This window comes from Atractosteus spatula, chromosome 7, assembly GCF_055471065.1.
Source record: "Atractosteus spatula isolate fAtrSpa1 chromosome 7, fAtrSpa1.hap1, whole genome shotgun sequence".
Taxonomy (NCBI): Eukaryota; Metazoa; Chordata; class Actinopteri; order Semionotiformes; family Lepisosteidae; genus Atractosteus; species Atractosteus spatula.
The window spans coordinates 43,370,786-43,394,917 of NC_142712.1; the positions used below are offsets into that span (position 1 = coordinate 43,370,786).

General features: G+C 48.9%; 4 protein-coding genes across 5 annotated transcripts; 2 read left to right on the top strand and 2 right to left on the bottom strand.

Annotated features, from left to right (window-relative positions):
• Positions 1-2,103: 2,103 nt before the first annotated feature.
• On the bottom strand, positions 2,104-4,737 carry med20 (mediator complex subunit 20). 2 transcript variants are annotated; one of them, XM_088920712.1, is made up of 4 exons: positions 4,647-4,737; positions 3,313-3,467; positions 2,785-3,038; positions 2,104-2,683 (listed from the first exon to the last, which is right to left on the bottom strand). In XM_088920712.1, exons 2-4 carry the CDS (start codon positions 3,413-3,415, stop codon positions 2,459-2,461), a joined length of 582 nt encoding a protein of 193 aa, XP_088776838.1. In that variant the 5' UTR covers positions 3,416-3,467; positions 4,647-4,737; the 3' UTR covers positions 2,104-2,458. The 2 variants fall into 2 exon arrangements, with proteins under 2 accessions (XP_088776838.1, XP_088776837.1); XM_088920711.1 differs by lacking the exon at positions 4,647-4,737 and adding an exon at positions 4,488-4,567.
• Positions 4,738-4,760: 23 nt separating this feature from the next.
• Positions 4,761-9,218, top strand: bysl (bystin like). The gene is made up of 7 exons (XM_088920713.1): positions 4,761-5,195; positions 5,832-5,994; positions 6,515-6,653; positions 6,784-6,917; positions 7,443-7,603; positions 7,694-7,796; positions 8,086-9,218. Exons 1-7 carry the CDS (start codon positions 4,919-4,921, stop codon positions 8,435-8,437), a joined length of 1,329 nt encoding a protein of 442 aa, XP_088776839.1. The 5' UTR covers positions 4,761-4,918; the 3' UTR covers positions 8,438-9,218.
• A 657-nt stretch (positions 9,219-9,875) lies between these two features.
• On the bottom strand, positions 9,876-14,727 carry ccnd3 (cyclin D3). Its single transcript, XM_088920714.1, has 5 exons — positions 14,090-14,727; positions 12,933-13,148; positions 11,558-11,720; positions 11,028-11,170; positions 9,876-10,793 (listed from the first exon to the last, which is right to left on the bottom strand). Exons 1-5 carry the CDS (start codon positions 14,333-14,335, stop codon positions 10,587-10,589), a joined length of 975 nt encoding a protein of 324 aa, XP_088776840.1. The 5' UTR covers positions 14,336-14,727; the 3' UTR covers positions 9,876-10,586.
• A 3,304-nt stretch (positions 14,728-18,031) lies between these two features.
• Positions 18,032-24,132, top strand: taf8 (TAF8 RNA polymerase II, TATA box binding protein (TBP)-associated factor). Its single transcript, XM_088921738.1, has 8 exons — positions 18,032-18,292; positions 19,996-20,155; positions 20,602-20,700; positions 21,387-21,449; positions 21,805-21,929; positions 22,215-22,362; positions 22,725-22,867; positions 23,109-24,132. Exons 1-8 carry the CDS (start codon positions 18,245-18,247, stop codon positions 23,247-23,249), a joined length of 927 nt encoding a protein of 308 aa, XP_088777864.1. The 5' UTR covers positions 18,032-18,244; the 3' UTR covers positions 23,250-24,132.

The following is a 24,132-nucleotide window of genomic DNA, read 5'->3' on the forward strand; positions in this document are numbered from 1 at the left end:
AAGGTATTCACGCACAGACAAAGAGAATTTATAAAGGCATAAACGTTTCGTTTTTTATTATTATTATCATTCCTTAGAGACTTGTTTTGATGCTCATCTTGCTACAATCCCCAAGGCCCGGGTGAGAAAATAAAGCCAGTGCCGAAGACGTTAATAAAATATTAGGACCGAATTAAAATATATGTAAATTAAAATACCATTGCTTGGGCATAATAGAAGTGGCCAAAATTGCTGGTTTCCGCTTTTCAAAGACGCAACCTTAATTTAGCTATATTTTACGACATTATTCTAACGGCGATTATACTGAAGGGAAGAAAAAGCACTTTTTGGCGTCACTATGTCTCGCATTTCAACAAGTTGCGGCTCATTGCTAGGGGCCGGAGCCGGGTACAGTCTGGCCCGATGGGCATTTCTTTCGACAGTTCACACCCGGCTGCGCGTCGTTACACTGAGCGGTCGATCGAAACTGAAGTACCTGCTGCATTTTTAGGGGTGTCCTAAAGGATTTCGTTTTCATTTAAAAATACAAATAGAAATCGTTTAGGGCACACTCTAAATATCCTATTTGTATTTTAGATATCCTACGATACATTTTTATATATTTCAGTCATGACGTTGCGCCATGATAAGGAATGATGATATTAAAACTTTCCAATTTGTCACGTCAGCTTCACCTGTTTCAGCGGACCTTATATTAAAAAAATAACTACTTTTCTACTCTGTTGTAAAACGACCGCATTTTTTCAATTTCAAAATAAACACCCACCTAAAAAGCCGGCGTGTTTTACTAGGTCGAAGTAAGGAACAAAACCCATACATTCTTTCTTCAGACATGCATTCCGTTGACAGACCGGCACCTTCAAAGGGTAGGAACAGATGCAGTTAAGCAACAGGCAAATTTTGCTCGGAAGCAAAAAACCCTCCGGGGAATTTTTCCCACATCGTCACCTCCACAGTCCCCACGGCGCCACGCTGGGGAACACGGAAGCAGAACAACGTGCTTCAGCTTCAGCTCATCCTTGGGAAAGTGTTTTCCCTAGAATCCTGCAGAACTCCTTTAGGAGACTAACACGGATTCACTCCACAAAACCTGTAAGGAGGCTAATTCCCAGACTGCGGTACGTCCGGATCAGAGCCTAGCCAGTGCACGAAAACAGCACACAAATCGCCTCGCCGCCTGTAACTGCGAGCTGCTGCCCTGCCCTGCCGTGCACAGCGACATTTTCATTTCTCCCTGCAGCACTGCTTCTCGCTCAGACTCTCCAGGAGTCGCGCTTTGGCGATAACTGCAGAGTTCAAAGTCCTGTAGGTGATGTCGAGTGGAAAACGGCTTCCTCGGGAGCAAAGCTTTACTTATGCAGCAGACACCATGTGGATCACAAGAAGCAGGAGGTATCCGCATGACTCCTGCGCCCATGAAAGCTGGCCTGGTCTCCATTCTCAAACACCCCCCACTCCCAGTTTCACAGAAGGAAGCACCGTTTATACCCTGAGCACCTCTCCCACAGACCTGGCTGCTTCTGTTCAAACACAGCAGAACTCGCATGAGTAGTGAAGAAACAGAGGGGGTCCTTACAGTTGTGACGTACCTCGTCTTTACTCATTTTTGTTTAGCACGTTGCGCTCCCTACAGCTGTATCTGGAGGAGGGGACGCAGTTTATCCACTGCAGAAGTGTGGCATCAGTCACCCGAGTGACACGCAGCAGATAGGGTGAATTACTGAGAAGAATTTGCTTCACCAGTAGGATTACAGAAAATGTTATGGAAGCCAGACTGTACATATTCATAGTGGATTATAGTTATGACAGCAGGGTTAGCAGCCGTCCTTTTGGAAACAGTGCCCTGGGGTCTTCTAATGACCAAGTAGACAGGACTTCAATGTTTTAATGTCTGATTCAAAGGAAGTCACCTCCTATAGCACAGCGTCCCTTGTTACCTTGTTACCATACAGAGGCACAGGTTTGGAAATTCTGGCCTCCTCAGGGCCACTGCCTCCCACCCCAGAACTGACCAGACCCAGCCCAACATACAGGGTGGTTAGCACTGCTGTCACATTAGTATTAGTGCAGAAGTACTGGGAACCAAAACACCTGAAACCTGAAAACTGACCAAGTTTTTACTTAACTTGAAGAAGGAGGATCACATTATAAGAATCATTTTCCTTGCAAAGGAAACACTTGAAAAGTTCTTGCGGCCCCCTGGAACAAGTTCTAGCAGAGCGCACAAACACCTTTAACCTTCAGTATTTGTCATGGACAAACAGCACACTGGGACGATTCCCTTGCTATGAGCTGGAACAGGAGGAATGTTTCTCCGGGCGCCAGGAGCTTTCCAGCAGGCTGCTGTGCCTCTCGCTCAGGAAGTCCAGTGTCCCACTCGGACCCGCGCACACACAAGCACAGCTGGCTCAGGCTTGCGCAGGGGTGGGAACCTGTTCTGGAACTCGGGGGCCTCCTCTCAGCGCATGCTGCTCCCGGTCGCCACCTGCTGCTTGCGCACCTTGCCGAAGAGCTCCAGGTACTGCGCCATGGTGTCCGAGCAGTCGGAGGGGCTGTAGATGCCGTCAGGTTTGGCAGTGAAGACCGTGGGCAGTTCGGGGGTGTGGGGTCCCAGGAATCCCTGCATGAACTCCTTCATCAGATTCCAGCAGTCGTTGGGCACCCCACATGGGCAGTACTCCACCTGCACACACGGGTACACGCAATGTTAGCAGCCCTCCACCTCCTCACTCCTGCCCCTTTCCTACGTCCACTTCTCCCACTGGGTGCTTTCCTGCTCCTCACCTCCACAGAGATGCCTCTGGCGCTGGAGCCCATGGTGATAGTGCCAACCTTGACCAGGAAGTCGCAGTACTGGAAGCGCGTGCCACGGCTCTCCACCTTGTTACCCTTGGCGTTCTGGAAGTGGCCCTTCAGCTTGATCATCAGCACGTCGAAGTTGGGGTCGGCCACCAGGCAGGGCCCGCCCTCGAAGAGAGCGAAGCAGCTCAAAGGCATCTCCGAGTTGTGCATTACGTACAGGAACTTGGGGGGCTGCCCTGGGGGGAGAGAGGGAGAATGCACAGGCCTGCAGGGCGCTCACATTTGTACCATCTCAGCCTGCGTCTCTAACACAAACATTTTACTTCTGCATCAAGCCTCTGTGCACCAGGGGTATTATCTATCTGCATCTTTCCCCCTTTCCTTAATTGGCTTTCTTAATACCCTCTGTCTCCAGCTCTCAGTGCTATTTTGTGTTGGGCAGCTCTCTCCACCACAATCTACCTCTCTCTTTATCCAGAGTAACCAGGCTCCCTCGCTCAGCGCTCTCACCTGTAGTGCCCATGGCACTGGCCCCCGCATGGTAGGTCTCACAGTCCACGCAGAAACTGCCCTGTTTCACTGCTCCCAGCTGCTCCAGCTTCCTGTGCAGCATCTCCACTGTCTGCTGGACACTCTTCCCCTCCACCACTGGCACCTGGCACACACTGCCAGAGCACAGGGTTACTGCTAACACTCCACACACACACACACTGCCAGAGCACAGGGTTACTGCTAACACTCACACACACACACACACACACACACACACACACACACACACACTGCCAGAGCACAGGGTTACCACTAACGCTCCACACACACACTGCCAGAGCACAGGGTTACTGCTAACGCCACACACACACACACACTAATTTCAACTAATCACCTTCCTAACTGAACAAATTATGAGTTTAACTGGTGTTTTTAACATACTGTTGGACTGTGTCAAGTCAAGACTGGAGTTGAGCTCTTATAAAGCAGATAGTTTAAAAACAAAAAAGCAAAGCATCATATATCAATTAGACCGTTTAAATTATATTTTTTTAAATGCATAAAAGTTTTAAATAAATTGTGCTAGGAACCGAGCAAAACTATTGTGTTATTTTAAGAGTTGGTTCAAAAGTGTCATCTTGTGACACAACTGTGCATAAAGCTTTTTAAAACATACTACTAAATTGGAAAATGCAATCGGTTCTGGAATAACCTGCACTAGCCAGGCTGCAGTTACATAATTCAAAACAGCTCCTTCCTCCAAACCACCTTTCTCCTCCTGCAGCATGATCATACTGTAATTGTAACGATATACCGCCGGACCAGAGACTCCGCTAATATAGCACACCCTGTCCCTGCACGTAAACAAAGCACGCTGCCTCCTTTCGAACTGCAGACCATTTAGTTTCAAATGGCTTCTACAAGTCCGCAAACTCACAGCTGTTGCTGTCGGCGCAGCCCTACCAGGGTCAGGGTTAATCAGTTAAAAAACTTCTGTTATCGTATTATTTAATATTTGTGGTAGGGCTCTGGACCTGAGGAACCCAGCTGTGACTATGTTGTTGTACACGTAAGTATGCAACTCGCATTGCTCCAACACCATGTCCAGCCGTGTAAAACAATACGCTCCAGATCGCCATTGTCAATGAAATGACGTTTCTGCTGCAATAAAAGATTCAAATAACTAATCTTACCACGTTACGCCCATGTTCGCCTCTGATAGAACAAGACTCCTCTAACTTCACGTTACTTCAGACAAGAGCTTCCTGATATCAGGAAGAGGAAGTGACGCCACGATCAGAGGTTGACAATAACAAATTAGTACAACTAATTTATATTCATATTATTCTTACCGTGAAATTAAATGATCATTTTCAAGACTTCCTATAAAGACGTTTTTAAAAGTTATCTTCAATTTTATTTTGTGTGCTTCGAGTGTCGCCATGATCGTGCGGGGGGGAAGAGAGGGGCGGTGACATCATTTCCGGTGAGTGACAAAGGGTCACGCGTGCTTGCTGACTGGTGTCTCTCCACATGTGCGGGCAGAGTTCTAACTCTGTTTTACAGGTTTCAGCACACAAGACAAACAGAACTCTGACAGCAGAGCGAATCGGCGCCTACGGAGATGCCGAAAGTGAAGAAGACGAAAGGCGGAGGGAGAGCGGAGCTCAGCCGAGCCGCGATGGTTCCTCTGGCCGAGCAGATCATGCAGAGCAAAGAGGTGAAGAGCAGCGGCCGGGTGAAGAGCCGTGGCCGCCGGCAGGAGGCTGAGGACGAGTACGTGGACGAGCGGCTGTCCCGGAAGATCCTGGAGCAGGCTCGGATACAGCAGGAGGAGCTGGAGGCGGAGTGCGGGCTCGGAAAGACTTCGGAGAGTAAAAAGCAGCCCACGACCGTGCTGGGTGAGTGACTAGTGAGGGTGACAGGATGCGTACCGCTTGTCACGGGCTGGTCCTGCGTCCGGCACGGGTGCGACCTATCTCGGCTGTGCGTGCCGCGTCGTTTGTAAGGAGAGTGACATGAGTGAGGCGTCCTGTTTGTGAGCTGTTCGTACAAAAGAGGTGGAAATCAGACACCGCTTCTCTCTGCTGTGCTTCAGCTGCTTGGTCACACACGGCCACCGGCGCGACCCCTAGCGAGTGGCCACAATCCCATCACCCCCCTGGCCAGGTTTTCATGAAGCCAGCTGTAGTGCTGGCACTTTGAGAGCACGTAGCAAACATTGAACCCTCCTTTGGTGTCTAGTGTCCTGAGAGTTATGGGCAGGGGGGTTGTCACCGTCTCATACTGTATTGCTGTAGAGTATTGCGACTTGATTCAGAATCAACAGTGAAAACTACTGGGAAGAGTTCTTAAAAAATGAGAGCAGGAGATACTTCTATACACAGAGGGTGGTGGAGGTCTGGAACAAGTGGCCCAGCCATGTTGTTGGAGTTCATTCCCTGGGCCCTTTCCAGAAGGATCTGGGTGAGATGCTGGGATCAGCTAGCTCCTAACAGCCCTGATGGGGTTTTCTGACTGTTCCTGTTGCCCTGCAGGCTCTGGCTCCAGGGACTCGGACTCGGAGGAGGAGGAATGGCCAGCGCTGGGGCAGGGGGGAGATGGAGAGGATGGGGAGGGGGCGGCAGGGGCAGAGGTGGAGGTGGACCCGGAGGATGAGAAGGCCATCCAGATGTTCATGAACAAGAACCCGCCGCTCAGGTACTGACCCGGACCGACCTGCCTCACAGAGCCAGGCTCTGGCAATGCAACAGCAAACCTGCTAGAATTCCAGCAGCGCAGCCGAGAGTTTACTCAGTGTTTCTCAACCACAATCCACAAATCGTGTGCAGTGCTCTCTTCCACACATACGGAACTTTGCTGGAAAAACTGCCTTGAATATCTGTTTACATCTAGAAATCCTTGAGATGGGAGCATCTTTTCTCTGGCAATGAAAAGACCCCACATCACTTCCAGCAGCAGAGTCCCTGCGTGTCCAGTAATAGTCAATGTTCAGGAGTGGTACAGGCAGGAGTCCAGCAGTCCAGACTGTTGAGGCACTCGGGAGTTCTGGGGCCTGTCTGCCAGGGTTTGATGTGGCCAACAGCAGACAAATGACTGTCTCCTTAAGCCCTGCATAGTTCCGGCCTGGAATGTTCTGCCCCCATGTGCGGAGTGCGTGGTTGCTATCCTCTGGCCTCAGTGTGTCAGGCTGCGTTCGCGACTGTGCTTCTTCCCCCAGGAGGACTCTGGCGGACATCATCATGGAGAAGATCACAGAGAAGCAGACGGAGGTGGAGACGGTGATGTCGGAGGTGTCGGGGCACCCCATGCCCCAGCTGGACCCCCGAGTCATTGAGGTGTACAGGGGGGTGAAGGAGGTGAGCGTCCTCTGCTGAGCCACGGTGTGGGCGGGGACACCCTCTCTCTCAGTCTGCCTTTCCTGCTCCTCGTCTGTGTGCTGCCATTCCCTGTCTCTCCCTCACTGTCCTTTCTGATGCACTCTCCCAGGTTCTGTCCAAGTACCGCAGCGGAAAGCTGCCCAAGGCCTTCAAGATCGTGCCTGCTCTGTCCAACTGGGAGCAGGTGCTGTACATCACAGAGCCGGAGACCTGGACAGCGGCAGCGATGTACCAGGCCACACGGTGAGATCAACACCCCCCTCACAGCTCCTGAAACGCTTGGCCGGCAGACCGCACTGCTGTTCTTTTGGTTTATAGCGCTGACATTGTGAAAACGGACAGAGGAGAGGCTTTCCTGTCGTCTCTGTAAAGTGGTTCTCTTTTTTAAACCAAGAAAACATTCTCTCATAAACCACTTCAGCCCCAAACTCTTTACGTGTTCGTAGGGCTATGCGTCCAAGAACATGAGAGCACCCATTGCGCAGCATTCTGATCCACTTATAGTTTTACAAACTGCAGGCTTTTATTCAGCTGGTAGCAGCTTTTGAATTTGTGATGGGAATTCATATGTGCCTCAATATGCACAGAAGAGCGTGTAAAGATAATTGCTACTGTTATGCTTAATCGGTGCAATGTATACAGTACAACCTGGTTAAACTCAGCCAGGTCAAGCAACAGCTGTCGGATGTGTCCTGTGTGAATTATTGTCCGTGTGCAGGTGTCCTTTTTCTACACCTCATCTTTCTTTCCCCCTGTTGCTACCTGCAGGATCTTCTCCTCCAATCTGAAGGAGAGGATGGCTCAGCGCTTCTATAACCTGGTCCTGCTGCCGCGGATTCGAGATGACATCGCGGAGTATAAACGGCTCAACTTCCACCTGTACAGTGCGCTGAAGAAGGCGCTTTTCAAGCCTGGGGCCTGGTTCAAGGGTGAGGGTCTAAGGCTTTATAATGGCCGTCCCTGGCAGCGTGGGAGATGAGCCGCATCGCTAACATCTCTCCCCCCTCTTTCTCGCTCAGGAATCCTGATCCCCCTGTGCGAGTCGGGGACCTGCACGCTGAGAGAGGCCATCATCGTCGGCAGCATCATCACCAAGTGCTCCATCCCTGTCCTGCACTCCAGGTACACAAGCAGGAGGGAGGGCTGGCAATATTATTTCGTTATTTGGCAGGCGCTTTTATCTAGCACAACCTCCAGAAGTTACAATTGCAGCACCTCTTTTTTTCCCCATGTTCACATGTTGGTGTCCATTTCCAGAGGTGTGTTGTCTTACTCTGGGGTAAGCAGCAGAGGCCCCACCTGGGATTCAAACCCACAGCCCTTTGGGCAGGGGCTCAGAGGTCCCCTCCATGCTGCAGGGGTGCAGGCAAGCTCTGCACACTGAATGGTCCCTGTCTTTCCCCTCCTCCAGCGCGGCCATGCTGAAGCTGGCGGAGATGGAGTACACCGGCGCCAACAGCATCTTCCTGCGCCTGCTCCTGGACAAGAAGTACGCGCTGCCCTTCCGCGTGCTGGACGCGCTGGTCTTCCACTTCCTGCGCTTCCGCAGCGACCGCCGCGCGCTGCCCGTCCTGTGGCACCAGAGCCTGCTGACGCTGGCGCAGCGCTACAAGGAGGACCTGTCGTCCGAGCAGAAGGGGGCGCTCCTGGAGCTGCTCAGGGTGCACTGCCACCCCCAGATCTCCGCCGAGGTGCGCCGGGAGCTGCAGCACTCTAAGTCCCGCGACGAGGAGACCGCCGCCCCCGCCATGGCCCTGGACTAGACGCCCTCCGACCCCGGCCCCCCGCCTTCCTTCCTCATCATGTTCTAGAGAAATCGCGTCGCTTCCCTGTTCCAGGGCAAACGGCAGAACGTCGTGCTTCCTCTTGATTTCAACAAAACGCAATGGCGCCTTTCTTCTCTTCTTTCCTGGAGCAGAAGCAAATGTTTCCCTGCGGGGGGAATGGGCTGGCTCAGTCCTGCCCTGGACTCAGCTCGACTGTGCGACTCGGGACGCATGGGATTGGCAGGGTCTGGGGAATGAAAAGGGGACGAGGTTTCTGACTGGGAGAGGACGTCCTGTCTTCACAGCTGGAGGCACCCTTCTCTGATAAACACACCGTCACGAGGGGAGTCACCCCGGCTGCCAGCAAGCAAGCGTTCAAGTAGTTGTCAGAGAGTGCTGTGGCATGTTGTGCACGCTCAGTGCATGCTGCTCTTACTGAGGAAAAAAGCTGGGAGTTGTGTAGAGCCAGTTAGCAGAGCTGGGAGGGCAAGGGGTGTTTAGGTCCGGAGACCGCTGCTGTGTGGAGCTGTCAGCTTTCTAAAACTGGCCATAGACGTTCCCAAAAAGCTGTCTAGACTCGTGAAGGAGCCCAAGTGGAAAACTGAAATTGAAAAGACAGCAACTGCAGAACCACACTGTTTGTTTACTGAACTTCTCGCCCACCAGAGCGGGCATACTCTGACTCTGACTCACAGGCTGCTGGGTGAGTTTCTGCCAATCAGAATAAACAATGAGGAAGTTTAATGTGAGCTTGCAGCATTAAACGTACTTGGTTGGTATTTGTGTGCATTGTTTTGAGTTCATGGATGTAATCCAACCTGAGTGTCAGGAACTGAACTCGAAAGGTTGAGGATCTTCATGAGGGGTTTTCACTGCGTATAGCACTTATTGAACTGGAATAACATTTTAAAAGTATTGATCACTGCATGCTTAATGTTTTATATACCGAGTAATTTACGGTGGCTCTGCTGCTTTAGTGGCTTCTTTCTCGTATTAGGATTGAACAGATCCAGCTTCACTAAAATAGACTTCATTTCTGATCAGCCATCACATGCTCCCAGTTTAATCAAAATGATCAATTTCTATAATTTTGTGTTTTACTCAGCTACGCATTTTCAAATTGAGATCCAGGCCTGGTATAGGCCCTTTTCCTATACTAAGTTCATAATTTGTATTTGGGACTTTGGTGCTTGTAATTTGGGTTTGTAGAACTACATGTTCTAGTTTAAATATTTTTAAAAACATCTGTGGAGTACAACATACTTCTTATAGCTAGAACATCAGTGAGAATGCGTGATCTTCCAGTGACCATCAAAGATAAACTGTCCTCAGTGTGTTTCTGCAACAGACAAGAGCTATTTGTGCACAATGACACATTCCAGCTGCCCCCAAGACCAGAAATGAGACATCAACACCACTGAACAGCCACAAAATACAATTCAATACTTTAATTTTCATCGTTTAAAAATCTTTTAACAGCAGCAGTTTTGTATTTCATTTGAAAAGGTGACATTTTAAACTCTCCAACCAGGAGCGGTTAGTGATACTGTTGGCTTGTTGACAAACACTCACCCCTGCAGATGCAGTCTTTGACACAGCAGTCATGCTTCTGGGACAAACAGGCTTAGAAAAAATAATTCTCAAAATTCTCAAACAAAACTGTTGAACAGATGGGAGGAAAGGGATCCATATCCGTTCTTTCTCCATCAGAACAGGGCTACTCGGCTTGCATCCTCTCTAGTAAGATGCAGTGCAGAATTCTGCTACATTTATTTTACTGAAAATTAGCAGGATGAATACAACAGTCGTGGTGCTGTATCCAGTTTGGCTGCTGCAGTGAAATGTACTGGAAGGGCTACAGGTTAGGCTCTCCAGCCCACTGGAACAAACAGGGTGCTTTCAGCCATAATTGAAACAAAACTGCACAAAACAGATGTGCAACAAGGAACAAACAGTTGATCGAATGCATTTTTTTTGGAATGTTTTAAATACATTTCAATAAAAAACAGTATTATGAGACTGAACAGCTGGAACCCAAAATGGAAGGCTGAGAGCTGAGCTGAGCTATGTGTCCGTGCTTACGGCAGAGTCTCAACACAGAGCTCAGCTTGGGGTACGTCCATGCCGGGATGGGTCTCCCTTCTCCTCAGTGACCGTCCACTCCTCCCCCAGCTGATCTCTTCGGTGGGCTGTGGGGTGACAGGAGGGAGCCGGATGCAGTCAGGTGGACATCGTGGATATCTGTGGGGGTGCCAACGGGACTAGGCTCGGGAGTCCTGGGTTGGCAGGATGATTTAGGCAGGTGGCGCTGCAACATATCCTCCATCTGCTCCAAGCAGGATCGCAGACAGTCCTGCCAGGACAGAGAGGGAGGAGGGGGAGCGACAGAGGAGGGGAACAGGAATAGGAGATTAGCGCAGAAGCACCACTGCAGAACAGGAGTAAAAAAAGAACTGTACTCTTGTACAGGACTGCCCTTAAATTAACAAATCTGTAGGACGAGCACTCTGTACTTCGTGCAAGAGCAAAGGGAAGCCACTTCACAGACAGCCAGACGGAAACACTACACAACAGGACACACACTCACCACATCAGTGGCAGTGATTTTGGCAAGCTGCTCCATGAGGGAACTGCTGGAGAGGGCAGGATCTGGCACCATCAGGCCACGGATGGCAGCTCCCACGCTGGCCGTCGCGATCATGGAGGGCGGGTACATAGAGAACTTCAGATCTGAAACCAGAACTGGCAGACTGAGTGCCCCGTACCTCAGACCACACCAAAACACAGGTCAGCTCATAAAACCAATCCCAACTGTTCATGTATTTATACATTATAAGGACTGAGAAATACTAAGTAGTTTTATATACCCAACCCACTTGGAATCAGTCATGCCTTTACTTTGCAACTCTTGCAACGTAGAGGAACCCTGTACCCACTTGGGGGAGTGAGGACTCTCTGCCCGCACTACTGTCAGGCTCTGCCTCACCAACGCCACCTTGGGCCTGGAGCTCCAGGGAACGTGCAGGGGTCACTTTCACCTGGAGTTCAGCTACAGATCACTGTCAATCCCAGCCCCCGTGTCTGGCGCCGCCGGTGTGCGCGCGCGGCGGCCCGTACCTAAGGCACACAGCGCCATGAAGAGCTGAGTGTGCTTGCGCACCAGGTCCCGGCCGCCGCAGGGCAGGCAGGGCAGCCGCTCCAGGATCAGCTCCAGGAAGTCGGAGGGCAGCACCACCGCCAGCTCCCAGCGCAGCCTCGACGCCACCACCAGCTCCCAGTCCTGCAACACAGCACCCTGTCACCACAGCACCGAACCCCTAGTGCCCCCCCACCCCATGATACAGCCCCCAGTATATGCCTGCCCCCCCGAAGTTCAATCTCCTATTTAATCCAGTTCCAGTCCTTAGTACAGTCCACTACAGGCCACCAAGGAGCTGCAATACACCCCAAGCTTGGTACAGAAAAGTGTGTGAATGTTAACTGCAAACCTGTTATTGCAAAGACACACAATGCACCTGTCTTTCCTTGGCAACTTAACCAAAGACACGGGAGCTAAAAAGACTAACGAGCTGGACACAGATGAAAGCAGGCGCAAATTAAGTTATAGATGATAAATATATAGACATTAATGGGGCACGTGGTTAAATAAACTAAATGATCTCAGTTAAGAGAAAAATATGTTCTAAGGCAGGGCATTCTTTATAGCTGAAACAAGCCAAATGCTCAGCCCAGGTCAATATTGGTAGGCGTCTATTGTCTCTTCAGACATCCCTGAGTGATGCCACAGTTCTCCAGAGGCAGTGAATGAGCCCAACTTTAAAGGTCATAGAGAGGTTTTATCACAGTAACCAACATGACAGGATAACTTGAGTGATCAGAAAGTCTGTGGTGCCACACTTTGACCAGCCAGAAATGAAGACTATAAAGCTAAAAGTAGGACAGGAACAACTGAAGGAAGGAAAGGGACAGATTTGGTGAATCTTTAATACAACAAATTCAGCCCACCTTCCCACAGATCAGGTTGATCAGGTGTGTGACCCTCAGCAGGGATACCTCACCTGCACAGCTTCAGCTCCCCCTGCTCTGTCTGTCATTCGCTACAAACATGACAGCTTCCTGAGAGAGTGACATTGACTGCAGTGTGCTGGTCAATACTGGAATAGTAGTGGTGTTGGTGGGCCAGTAGGTGGAGCTCTTAATTTCACACCAGAATTTTCAAACCAACCAGTATGGTGATCAGGGACCCTGTCGAATAGAGGTGTCAACCCCACTGTCCTGGATAAATTCCACCTTGTGAGCAGTTTCTCTCTCCTCCCCTGCTCTGCATCACCCAGGTGGGGCTGCTGGAACTGGGTCTCCTCTTACAAATCAAGTGCTTTGGATTTCTTTTGGATGAAAAACTATACTGATATAAGCAATTATTTGAGTATTAGAGACAGCGAGTCTTGGAATGGGATAATTACTGGTAATTGCCCCAGCCCAGTGTAGTTACCAGCAGCTCGGAGGTGGTGATGGAGTTGTCAGTGTAGATGCAGAGTTTCCTGGCACTCAGAGGGACGGTCTCGCGCAGCTTGGAGGCCAGGAACATGCAGACGGAGCCCAGCAGCTGCAGGTGGGATCTCTGCACAGGGACTCCGGACAGGTAGCGGTCGAGGTAGTGCATAGCCAGAGGGAAGACCTCCTCCTCACACTTCTGCTCCTCACACACCTGGGCCGTGACAGCAGAGGCAGATATTTCACACACCACGCTGCCCACACAGGACACGGCCACGTTCCACACACCAACTTGATCTACACACTCAATGGATAATTTCTAGTCCGCCTGGAAACCAATGGCCCTTGTGCAATTGGAGTGTGTACCAGCAGGGGGCAGTGTTGTGCTTCCATACTTGAGCCCTTCAGCGGGTGGGGGGCAGCAGAGGATTAATGAACAGTGACTGATAAAGATAAAAACCTAAATATAAACACAGTCAGATGCACATTCCTTCCTCTCTATTACTGTATCATCCCCAATGTTCAGCCTTGTGGTTTCTGATTTATCCGGTGTAACAAGTGCAAAAAATAGGCTGAAGACCTAACTTTTTACATAATACAAATTATCTGTAAACTGTAAAACTATAAACTATCCAACTGGAAAATATTTACCCACATCGCCTATTAAAAGTTAAAGGTTCGGTGTGGAAGGCAGACAGCGGCGAACAGTGAAACCTGTTACCTACAGACCGGGTCTAACAGCACACACAACCCTTACGAAGTGCAATGCCACCAACCCCGCCCGTGCAAGCCTGACAACGACAGGCTAGCTTCTCCGGGACACCGGCTCAATCCTGTTGCAGTGAAAACGCGAAAACGAAACGAAAACTTGGAGTAACTTAAGAGGCTGCTCTGGCAAACGGAAACTGAAGTGTCACCTTACAGTCAGAGGGGAAGCGTGGGCAGTTCAGGAGAACTTTTGGGATATTTACTTTTTCTTTGTGTGGGGGGAAAAAAAGGCAAAAAAAAGTTGTTGTTGTTGTTTTCCCACACGATACAGAAGCTCTTACCCGCACGAACTTAACAAAAGAGAAATGACCCGAAGCAGTCCCGTCCCGGGTTCAGGGACAGAGCGGGCCAGTCCTTCCAGCCCAGAGCAGAACATGGGCCGCTTACCTGGAGCATCCACTCGGCCAGGATCTCCCGCATGTAGGGCTGCAGGTCCGTCTGCACGGTGCCGAAGTAAGGCCGGCACGGCGGCATCTTTTCCTCCAGCCACAGGAGGTTCTGCAGGACCCGGTCGTCCCTGGTCAGCGTCGGGTCGGTTCGGGCCCGGGCGACGGACACGCCGCGGGGGAGGGACGCCGGTTTCGGGGAGCGGCTCGTTCCGAAGCGCAGGTCCTCCAGGCACAGAAGCTCCATTCGGGTGCAGGACCGCCGAAAGGGAGAGAGTCATCAAGCGGAGCAAGCCCACAGCCCACGGCGGCGCGCTCCTTGTGTGCGGGACTTCCACTCCGAGTGACACTGGCGTGGGCAGCGTGGGTATACTCCGTTACTGCTGGCGTTAGGAGCGGTAAGACGGCTTGTCGTGGTAAAAGTACTCAGGGTGGCAGGCACTCCAAAATCAAGAGATCCGGACTCTTTTGTGTAGGAGCTGGGAGGTAGGTGGTTCGGGTATTCCCACGACTGCCCAGTCTGGAGTTACTTGTCTTGGCTATTTCAGATGGAAAAACTCCAAGCGCCAATGGGTCAGTTCGTGTGCGCCTGAACACCTCACCCCGTACCTACCGCCACCGAGCCCGGCCACCGCTGACAGCCCGCCGCTGGCATCTAGACGCTATATACGCCTGTGACGTCAGCTGTCGCTGCACCAATGAAGGAAGCCGCCGCGGCCATCTTTGTGCGGGGCAGAGAAAGCTAGTTTGGGCGGTAGATGTGACGCTGCAGGAAGACAGTTCAGGTTAAAATAAAAAAAATAAAGCTGCTGTCCTTTCTCCAACATATCGTTATGTTTTTCCTATACTCAAATAAAATATGATATAAAGAAAACCTCTAGAGTTAAATGATTCCTCTTTATTGTGCAGCGGTAGATGAAATCTGTGACAGACATACTCAAACACCAGGCCAGGATTCATGCAAATTAAATGAGCTGTGTTTAGATCAGAGATCAGAGGAAAACTAGAATGTGAAACTAATAAATGTTCTATAATGTAATGTTTTTATGTTACATTTTATTTAACTGAAAATATACATTAACACAAGATGAATTGCATAATACCATTAGGAAATAAAGTTAACAAAGAATGATTAAAGTACTTATGCTGCAAGGGCCTAAACAGTTAAATACATAAAGCATGTTGACTGATTAGTAACAAACTTGAAAATGTGTCTTAACATTAGGAAAAAAAAGTCACTTGAAGTTGACCTTTTATATAGAAATCAAATTAATGAAGTGCCCCACTTAGAGATGGCAGAGTACTGCAAGTACTGCTCTTAGTGCCACACACAGACACAGCACACACATTCTCACTGACACACTGAGTCCAGTACTGCTCTCTCACTGTTGCACACACTTCACACACACTGAGTCCAGTACTGCTCTCTCACTGCTACACACACTGAGTCCAGTACTGCTCTCTCACTGTTGCACACACACTCCATTCCGAGTACAGTACTGCTGTACATCACAGCACCAGAGATCAGAGCTGACTCTCTTGTTTTTAGTTGTTTTTGTCATCTGAAGTTGAGTGTAAAAGCCATTTCCTGCAGGAGCGGGTACAGTAGAGCTGTGAACTGAAGCCCCAGACAACATTTTCTGAGACACCTGGCAAAGACATTTTGTTTTATTTTTATCATTCTGTTTTAATGGATGTGGTCTCAACTGTCAGCCCCACTTCACTCCACTGCACACCAGTGTGTGCACACACAAGTATACACTCAGCACACATACACACACCACACATACACTCCACACACACTGCGTACAGTACGGCTCTCTCACTGTCAACATACACGCTGTCTGTGCCACACACACACTCACTGGCACACACACAAGTACACTCTTGTCACACACGCACAGATAGACTCTCACTACTACACACAGTCAACACAATCCTCCTGCCCCACTGACCTGGCACTGGGGATAAAGACACCTGCACCCCCAGGTGAGACGGTGACAGGGCAAGCACAGCAGCAGGAGCTTATAGTACGGCCAATTATTTAATGTTTCCTGTTAGCTTAACACATCAAGCCACAGATGCCCACAGTACAGGCCTGACTCTCTACTGATGATATTTAAACTGTGCCTGAGTAGAAGCTGCCTTATCTAAACCCATAGTTCACAAGGGGGTACCTTTACATGCTATTAGTTTACCATAGTACTGTCCGATGGTACCAGTAAACTCAGGACATAACATAACTTCGTGTGGCCACAGGGGAGAGAGGCAATGAGACAGGTAGATGAGCTGCCTTCCTTGTGGGAAGAAACCCTAGTGGGACAAGTTATTTTAACATTGTGAGTATCTTAGTGAGGAAACTGCAGCACCAGGACAAATCAGGAGTGAAAGAGATGGTCATGCAAAAGCAAATGTACATCTGAAGCCCTGTAGCTCTGAAATTCTCTCTATTCTTCCAACCAATCTGCTGAGTCAGGGTGGAGTGGCAATGCCCAGGCTGCTGAGTCAGGGTGCAGTGGGGATTCCCAGGCTGCTGAGTTGGGGAGCAGTGGGGATGTCCCCTGCAGCTTCATGCAAATTCACCCTGACCACACAGCCTGTCTTTTCCTTCTTTCAGTTTCTTTACTGCAATACAGGTGAAGAACCGAATAGAAATACTGCTCTCCAAAACTTTTTTGGGAGTGAAGCTTTATACTCATTACTTGTGCATCTCCTTGCATCTTGGGCTTTATCACTCCAGCAGAAGGGAGTTGAGATGCCCTCCAGCACACTTCAGCATGTGCACACCCAAGCGGGACGGTGTGAGATAGCATGGACTCGCTCCAGCGAAAGTGTGAGACAGCAAACACACAATCCAGCACCACAGAGTGAGACACCCCAATCACTCTCCAGCATGAGTGTGAGACAGCTCGCACACACTCCAGCGTGAGGGTGGGAGACAACACGCACACACTCCAGCGTGAGGGTGGGAGACAGCATCCTCTTGCTCTTTATCTTGCTCCATCAGTGAAAATGAAGAACGTTTTTTACAGAGCAGCTCTATATGTTAGTGTTTATTTCTTATATTTGCTATTTGATTACCTTTGACAAGGTAAAAATTCAGTAGCATAAAACCTGTCATGCAGCTCTTTCACATCAGTCGCCTAACGAATGATGGAACATGCTGTAGCAGAACTGGGCCCTACAGCACTTACCAAAGCAAGCAGCTTGCTGTACAGCTTCTCTCTGTGCTGTAAACCCATCTGTGTGCATGGAGAGGAACTGGGACTGCATTGCTGAGTCAGAGAGCGACAGAGCAGCTCCGTATGGCGGCCTGTGACACTGACAGACATACTGCGCCACTGTGCTTCCTGGCACCAACCTGACCCCAGCTGAGCACCTGAGTGCGAAACCACACTGAGCACGCTCGCTCTCGCACCCATGCCGCTGGCACACCGCCCAGGCTTCCTCTCTGAGCGTGTCAGCAGCAACCGCATCGCAGACTTTCTTATATTCATCTTCTCAGCTTTGCAATTGAAATGTGTTCTCAGTGTCAAGGCAGATGTGTTGATATGCGTTATAAACTATTTTGTCATGTTATGAGCTGCATGGTCTTTTCTGTGTTTATATGGCCTCTTTATATTTTCCATCTTTTAGCATCTATTAACTTTGAAACCTGAGGTCATAACTGATGTCTTCAGAAGCTCAGGTTTGATTCCAGCCAGAGCCACCTATAAGTGTGGAGTTTGCATCATCCAGGTGGGGCTGCACAGTGGTGGTTGTGGAGGGGAGTCCCCATTACCTGTAAAGCGCTTTGAGTGGAGTGTCCAGAAAAAGGTCTATATAAGTTATTATTATTATTATTATTATTATTATTATTATCTCCCTGTGTGCTCTATACACCTCTTGCACGAGTTTGATCTCAAGGACATGCACGTCACGTGTCATTGGCAATGCTGAATTGAGCCACTGGAGTGTCTGCCCCATACAGGAAACAAGCAGGTCTCTCCACGTCAATAACCCTTTCATTCTTCCGGATACGAGACCGACAGGTACTTCCACCTACTTGTTTTATTTAAATTCGCACGGATTAGGGCTGCTTTCACAAGGGAATAAACTTCTCCCAGCCTCCCTTTCGACAGCCGTGCATGCGCACTGTGGCCAGTCTGGCCTGAAGATGGCGGATCCTAGTGTTGTGGGCAGCGGATCGTTGGGCTCCGTGACGGTAAGTATAATAAATTATGCGAGTAGGACTTCATTTAAAAAGAAAAATCGTGAGAAATGCTTGTAATATGTGAGTCCGGACCATTTACACTACAGCGTGGAATCGCTTTGCCCTGGACGAGGAGCTTAGCTCAGCGCTCGTGCGCTGGGTCGCTGTTGTTAGCATTTCTGTATGTCCCACCTACTAGCTGCGGTGATTAGCGGAGGCATGGAAAGCTTCTCACTCATTGGCTGCCTTTTTTAAGATTCGTTTCCAACGCTGCTAGAAATGTAAAAAAAAAGTTTGTGAAAATGAAACATAGAACCTTACTTTTTTTGTGTGAAATACAAGTAAAATTTGTATGCAGTAATGCAACAGTACTTTTGCTAGCCTGAACATGTAATTGTATCAGATATCCCAGGGTTAAAGCGGAAATACGATTTCGAATGATAATCTATTTGATTGTCCGCATACAGTGGAAAATTTCCGTGGCCTCAGTGAAACAATAATCAAAACACTGTATTTACAGAGTACATTCCGTGGATTTTACAGATGTGCACAGTGTTATAATACATGACAAAAACATAAGACTCAAGCTGCAGGCATGTACTGGACATGCTGTCAATGCAATGCTGTGATGGGATTAATGAGATTTAAAAGAGTAAGAGCACTCAGAATGAATGATTTAAATGTGTTTTGATACTCTAAAATGTCTTCCAAATGCTAATTTTTCAAATTGTAAATGTAGTGGATCTGAGGCATCATTTACTATTAACATTGCTTTCCTGTAAACACTCCTGGTATACATGTGGTTCAGCGTGGTCTGTTTCTGGCCATTGATTTTGCTGCCCATGTGTAAAATCCTGTTTATAAACAAGTGGAGATGATACAAGAGAGCACACTCTACCAGCTCTAGAGCGAGTCTGTTTACAGAAGAGCTCCTGAACCTTCTCAAGAGAAGTCGGGGCCTTTTTAAAAACATACGCCGTGCTGTCTGAGAGGTTTAGTTTATCAACAATGTATGTACCCAGATATTTAAAATAAGGAACAGTCTTCACATGCTGGCCATTTAAGTGTGGATGGCTCGATTCTTCCGGAGTGTAGCATTTTGCAATTTAGAATTGCAAGTTGTTTTATTAAAATTGAAATGGGAAAAAAACCAGCTACATTAGAAGAAGACATTCTCATTTTTAAATCATTACAAATGTCACTCAGTTATTTTCATTGGCAGAAAAACTAACTTTTAAAAAGAAGAATATAAGTTGGGTATAATTTTACTGAGGTTATTGTTTCTTTCTGTTTGTGGACGTGGGAGGTTTTTGTGTATTTACAGAGCATGTGAGTTTCTCTCAGAGCTGAGTAAAATGGTCTCAAGAGTTTGACCAGGGCCAGCCTGTACATCAGAGGAGTGCGAGTTTGGCCAAAATAAAAATGGTTCCCAAGATTAGCACAGCCAGGGAGCAATAGGTGTGATTTCTTCACCAGTGAGTCTCAGGTGAGCATAGCAGTGAGTGAAGCCAGCAGTGTGGAGGTGCGCGGGGCAGGTCTGTAGGTACACCTGGTAATCAGTCAGTGCCCTGGAGCAGCTGGGAGACTGGGAGCAGGGTTATTGTACACTCCTGCTCCAAGTGGGGCATTCGGCCTCAGACAGGGTGACGGAAGTGAAGCGTGCGAGATCAGTGTCCTCAGTCCAGTTTGTGAATGATCCCCGTCTGTCTCCCCAGCGCTCCTCCGGGGGCAAGACCTCCACCAGCCCCGCGGAGAACTACTACCTCGCTCGGCGGCGCACCCTGCAGGTGGTGGTCAGCTCGCTACTGACCGAGTCCGGGTTCGAAGCCGCAGAGAAGGCTGCTGTGGAGTCTTTGACAGAGATGATCCAGAGCTGTATGTACATCAGGGAAACACCCTTCTCATTCTCCTTGTGCTTTTTACAACAAAACTCTTGTGGTTCTGTGTGAGGGAGCTGTTTATTTAAGCTCTGCACCCCAGGTCTGCCCAAGCATTGGATTACATGCATTTCTATGAGAGCTTGTTCAAACCCTGAAAATCCCTAGCTAAAATTACAAGTAAAGAAAAATAGTACCCCTGAAAGATTAATTTGTTCTGCTTCTGGTAAATTCAGATGTGCAATGAGGGACAAGGGGAAACTTTATTTTAGTTTGTTTTTCATTCTTGCTTGAAATTCCTAGTTGCCTTTCTTTAGCAGGGTGTGAGTGGGAATAGAGCTCTTCAGGATGAATGGTTGAAGAACGCTGGTGCCAGCGCTCTTCTTGGACTTTACTGCTGCAGGGGGAGCTGATGTGAGTGGCTCTCTCTCTGTCTCTGAGCAGATATCTCGGAAGTGGGCCGCTGTGCCAGGGCGTACTGCGAGCACACTGCCAGGACGCAGCCCACACTGTCTGACGTGGTGGTCACTCTGGTGGAAATGGGTAAGGCCCGGGGCAAGGGGACATATGCAGGCCATGGGGGTGTAGAGGTAGTGACAATGGTGTTGCTCACCTGAAGAGACCCGTTGGGGAGGGTGACTGGCTCCAGATTGATTGCTGACTCCTCCCTGACACTTTGTTCTCTAACCAGTGTGAACTGCCTGGTGTCTTGACACTGTGCATCATGAAAACCAAGTGAGCTCCTCTCCCTTACCTCAACAGTTTGGGTGAAAGGCGCTATATAAATGCAAGAAATGTAATTCTGGATGAACGCTGCAGTGCAAGGGTGTGCGAATTTACATATACTTCAGCCTTGTGCTCATGAGTAACTAACTGGGTCACAGTCAGTGGATCTGAGGAACACTGTGAATGTGAAGAGCACGATTCTGAGTCAGTCTGGAACAAGCTGCCCAGCCATGTTGTTGAAGCCGATGCCCTTGCTTCTTTCAAGAAACGTCTGGATGATCTGTGGATTAATTTGCTACTAACTGGCTAAGTGGGACAAATGGCCTCCTCTTATCTGTAACTTTTTTAATGTTGTTCTCTTTTTATGGCTATTTTTGAATGTTAGAATTCTATTAATGTTGGTCATTTTGCACCTGACTGTGTGAAAGTTCAGTTTCAGAAGGCTGTCGAACAGTTTGAACCTTGAGGCTGACCTGTCCTGTATCTGCGCTCTCATGCCACAGGCTTCAACGTGGACACGCTGCCCATCTATGCCAAGCGGTCGCAGAGGATGGTCATCACTGCACGTGAGTGCCTGGGAGCGAGAGGGCAGGCCAGGGGAGACCAGGAGCACCCAGTCAAGATAGTAATCGCCTGGCGTGAGGCGAACTTAACCACATTGCGGAGAGCTTGGGCATTTCCTTTGCTTGGTGCTTAATTCGGTTACCCCAAAAACATTTTGTTGGTTCTGATGTTATTGTACAAGCACACTGAAAGTTGTAGAGTTCGTACCTATCATCTTTGCAAAAAAAAAAGGTTTTCCAGCCCCTCAGCAATGCAGAGTCTTAATCTTTCGTTTGCTGTTGTGTTCCTACTCCAGTCTCGTGTTATTTTGGCTTTTGCTGTGCATTGATGCGTGACCTTCTTCTTTCGTCTTGGCAGCTCCTGTGACGAACCCTCCGGTCATCCCCAAGGCGCTGACAGCCGGGCAGAAACGTTTGCATCCATCCCACATCCCCGGCTACTTCCCTGACTTCCCCGACCCCCATACTTACATCAAGACACCGGTGAGTTCCTGGGCCAGAGCACACTGGCACGTGGCAATGCAGACCTGATGCGTTTGCTAAGAGAGAGGTCCCAGGTTGTCATCCTGAAAAGTTCACACTTCATCTCACACTCACAAGTGCAGGAATCCCAGTAACACTAACCTACCTCCGAGGGTTTCGGCAGCTTTTGAGCAGAGTTCTGTAAAACTTGGGGTGGCGGTGATTGTGGGGGATCCGGACTCTCGTTCCTGTCCTCTCCTGTGTGTGTAACAGCGCTGTTGCTCTTTCTGTCTTGCATGCGTGCAGACTTTCCGGGAGCCGGTGTCGGATTACCAGGTGGTACGGGAGAAGGCGGCATCACAGCGCCGGGATGTGGAACGTGCTCTCACGCGCTTCATGGCCAAGACTGGAGAGACGCAGAGCCTCTTCAAGGACGACATTTCCACCTTCCCCTGTAAGTGCCTACCCTAGTTCCAAGGATGTCATCAGTGGCAGCCTCACTGCTCCTGGTTTTAAGCTGCTGGGTCTGTTCAAGTTATAGGATCTGTGCACTTTTCTAAGTGAGCATGCATGTTTATATGTAGAATAAATACTCTGAGGCCTTGATTGATGTTGTTCTTATTCAATATGAGATGCTATACTTAGACACATTCAGCACCTGGTGTTGATGTGAATATGTACTGTAAATGTCTATATAGAGTGTATCAAGCTGATAGACAAGTAGGGTCAGTTACTGTGGTCAGGGCAAGAAGTCCACCTCCCTGTGTGTTAATCTGTGCTGTGGAGTGGTAATGCCACCTCTCTCCCTCGGTGTAGTGATCGCTGCCCGGCCCAGCTCCATCCCCTACCTGAACGCCCTGCTCCCCTCCGAACTGGAGCTGCAGCAGCTGGAAGAGACAGACTCCTCCGAACAGGATGAGCAGACAGACAATGAGAATGCCTCTGTCAATATCAGCAACGTGAGTGTCTGTGCCAGTTTGCGTTTCATACATGTCCTACGTGTCCACTATCTGCACATCAAGGCTACGCAGTGTTAAGTGACAGGACCTGCAAAAAAATAACAGTATCCAGAAGTCTTTGCAGAAATGTAATTCTCTAAAAACATCTAAGTCATTCTTTATGTATATTATAACTCTTGCATTAACAGAACGCTAAAAGATTCCTTTGTTTTAAACTCCCATTTAAACTTTTCTGCGGCAGGACGAGTCGGGGGCAGACAAGGAAAACTCAGTGCTGCCACAGGGAGGCGCTCTGCCCACGGTGAAGGCTAGTGAGGAGAATGTAATCGACAACCCTTACCTGCGACCTGTCAAGAAGCCAAAAGTGCGGAGAAAGAAGTAAGGCCAGGCACGATACTGAGAGCCAGAGACCTCGACAGCACTCCTGCCGCAGGGCCCGCTGAGCCAAGGACAGGGAGCAGTGGGGTGAGAGGCAGCACTTCGCCCATCCCCAGTCCTGATGTTCGGAAACAACCTCCATCATGTTGCGTTACTGAAGAAGGGTTAAACATGCCCCAGAAATAATTTATGAAACCCTTTTTTATTTAAATGAAGCACATCACTCATTTGTAGCCCCTTTAAAAAGAAACGGAGTTCAGGTTTCAGTAATTTTGGTTTTACACATGAAATGCTACTGAGGAAACCCCTGGGGAGCAGCCCGGCATTCTTTCTCAGAGCTTTAACTTAAGTAGTGTGTCCTCACAGCACATGGGTGTCCCTAGGCACCGAAGCTTAGAAGCCTCAGCTTTCTCCATCAGCAACAGTTCTTGCAGTGCTGCTGCAGTTGTATTTTTATTCAACTGCTGTGTGATGGCATTTGGATTTGAATTCTCCTTGGATTTGAATTCTCTCTTGGTGTGTTTTTGCGGAGAACCCTGGTTGTGAACAGTGGTGGGAGTTGGGAGAGAGGACTGTGCTGTGCCGCCACGTTTGTGTGACTGTAGAAAACAAGGGCGGCGGTGCCCCGCTCGGGATCAGGGCGAGATGTGCAGTTTCACTTCTTTGTAACTACAGGAAGAAACAGGCAGCCACTTTAATCACTTACATGGAACAGTCCGGCTCAGTAGTGAAGCTCTCAAGCTTCTTGTTTCTGCCAAAATCTTAACTTGTGTTAAGTTTTGTCTTTTCAGAACTGTGTAAATATATATTTCTTGTGTTATTTTTTTCTGATTTGAAAATGTCATTTTTTTGGTAATTTGATTAAAAAGCTAAATATTTGTACAAAA

Excerpts from the sequence above, each read along its gene's own strand:
- ccnd3 (XM_088920714.1), bottom strand. The coding sequence starts at position 14,335 with ATGGAGCTTCTGTGCCTGGAGGACCTGCGCTTCGGAACGAGCCGCTCC. Across the intron at positions 11,171-11,557 it reads CATGGCGCTGTGTGCCTTAG|ATCTGAAGTTCTCTATGTAC; the intron begins GTACGGGCCGCC and ends TTCTGGTTTCAG. Across the intron at positions 10,794-11,027 it reads AAATCACTGCCACTGATGTG|GACTGTCTGCGATCCTGCTT; the intron begins GTGAGTGTGTGT and ends CTGTCCTGGCAG.
- taf8 (XM_088921738.1), top strand. The coding sequence starts at position 18,245 with ATGGCGGATCCTAGTGTTGTGGGCAGCGGATCGTTGGGCTCCGTGACG. Across the intron at positions 20,701-21,386 it reads GGTCACTCTGGTGGAAATGG|GCTTCAACGTGGACACGCTG; the intron begins GTAAGGCCCGGG and ends CTCATGCCACAG. Across the intron at positions 21,930-22,214 it reads ATACTTACATCAAGACACCG|ACTTTCCGGGAGCCGGTGTC; the intron begins GTGAGTTCCTGG and ends GCATGCGTGCAG.
- med20 (XM_088920711.1), bottom strand. Across the intron at positions 3,039-3,312 it reads CAGTGCCATGGGCACTACAG|GGCAGCCCCCCAAGTTCCTG; the intron begins GTGAGAGCGCTG and ends CTCTCCCCCCAG. Across the intron at positions 2,684-2,784 it reads CCAGAGGCATCTCTGTGGAG|GTGGAGTACTGCCCATGTGG; the intron begins GTGAGGAGCAGG and ends CCGTGTGTGCAG.
- bysl (XM_088920713.1), top strand. The coding sequence starts at position 4,919 with ATGCCGAAAGTGAAGAAGACGAAAGGCGGAGGGAGAGCGGAGCTCAGC. Across the intron at positions 5,995-6,514 it reads AACAAGAACCCGCCGCTCAG|GAGGACTCTGGCGGACATCA; the intron begins GTACTGACCCGG and ends TTCTTCCCCCAG. Across the intron at positions 7,797-8,085 it reads ATCCCTGTCCTGCACTCCAG|CGCGGCCATGCTGAAGCTGG; the intron begins GTACACAAGCAG and ends CCCCTCCTCCAG.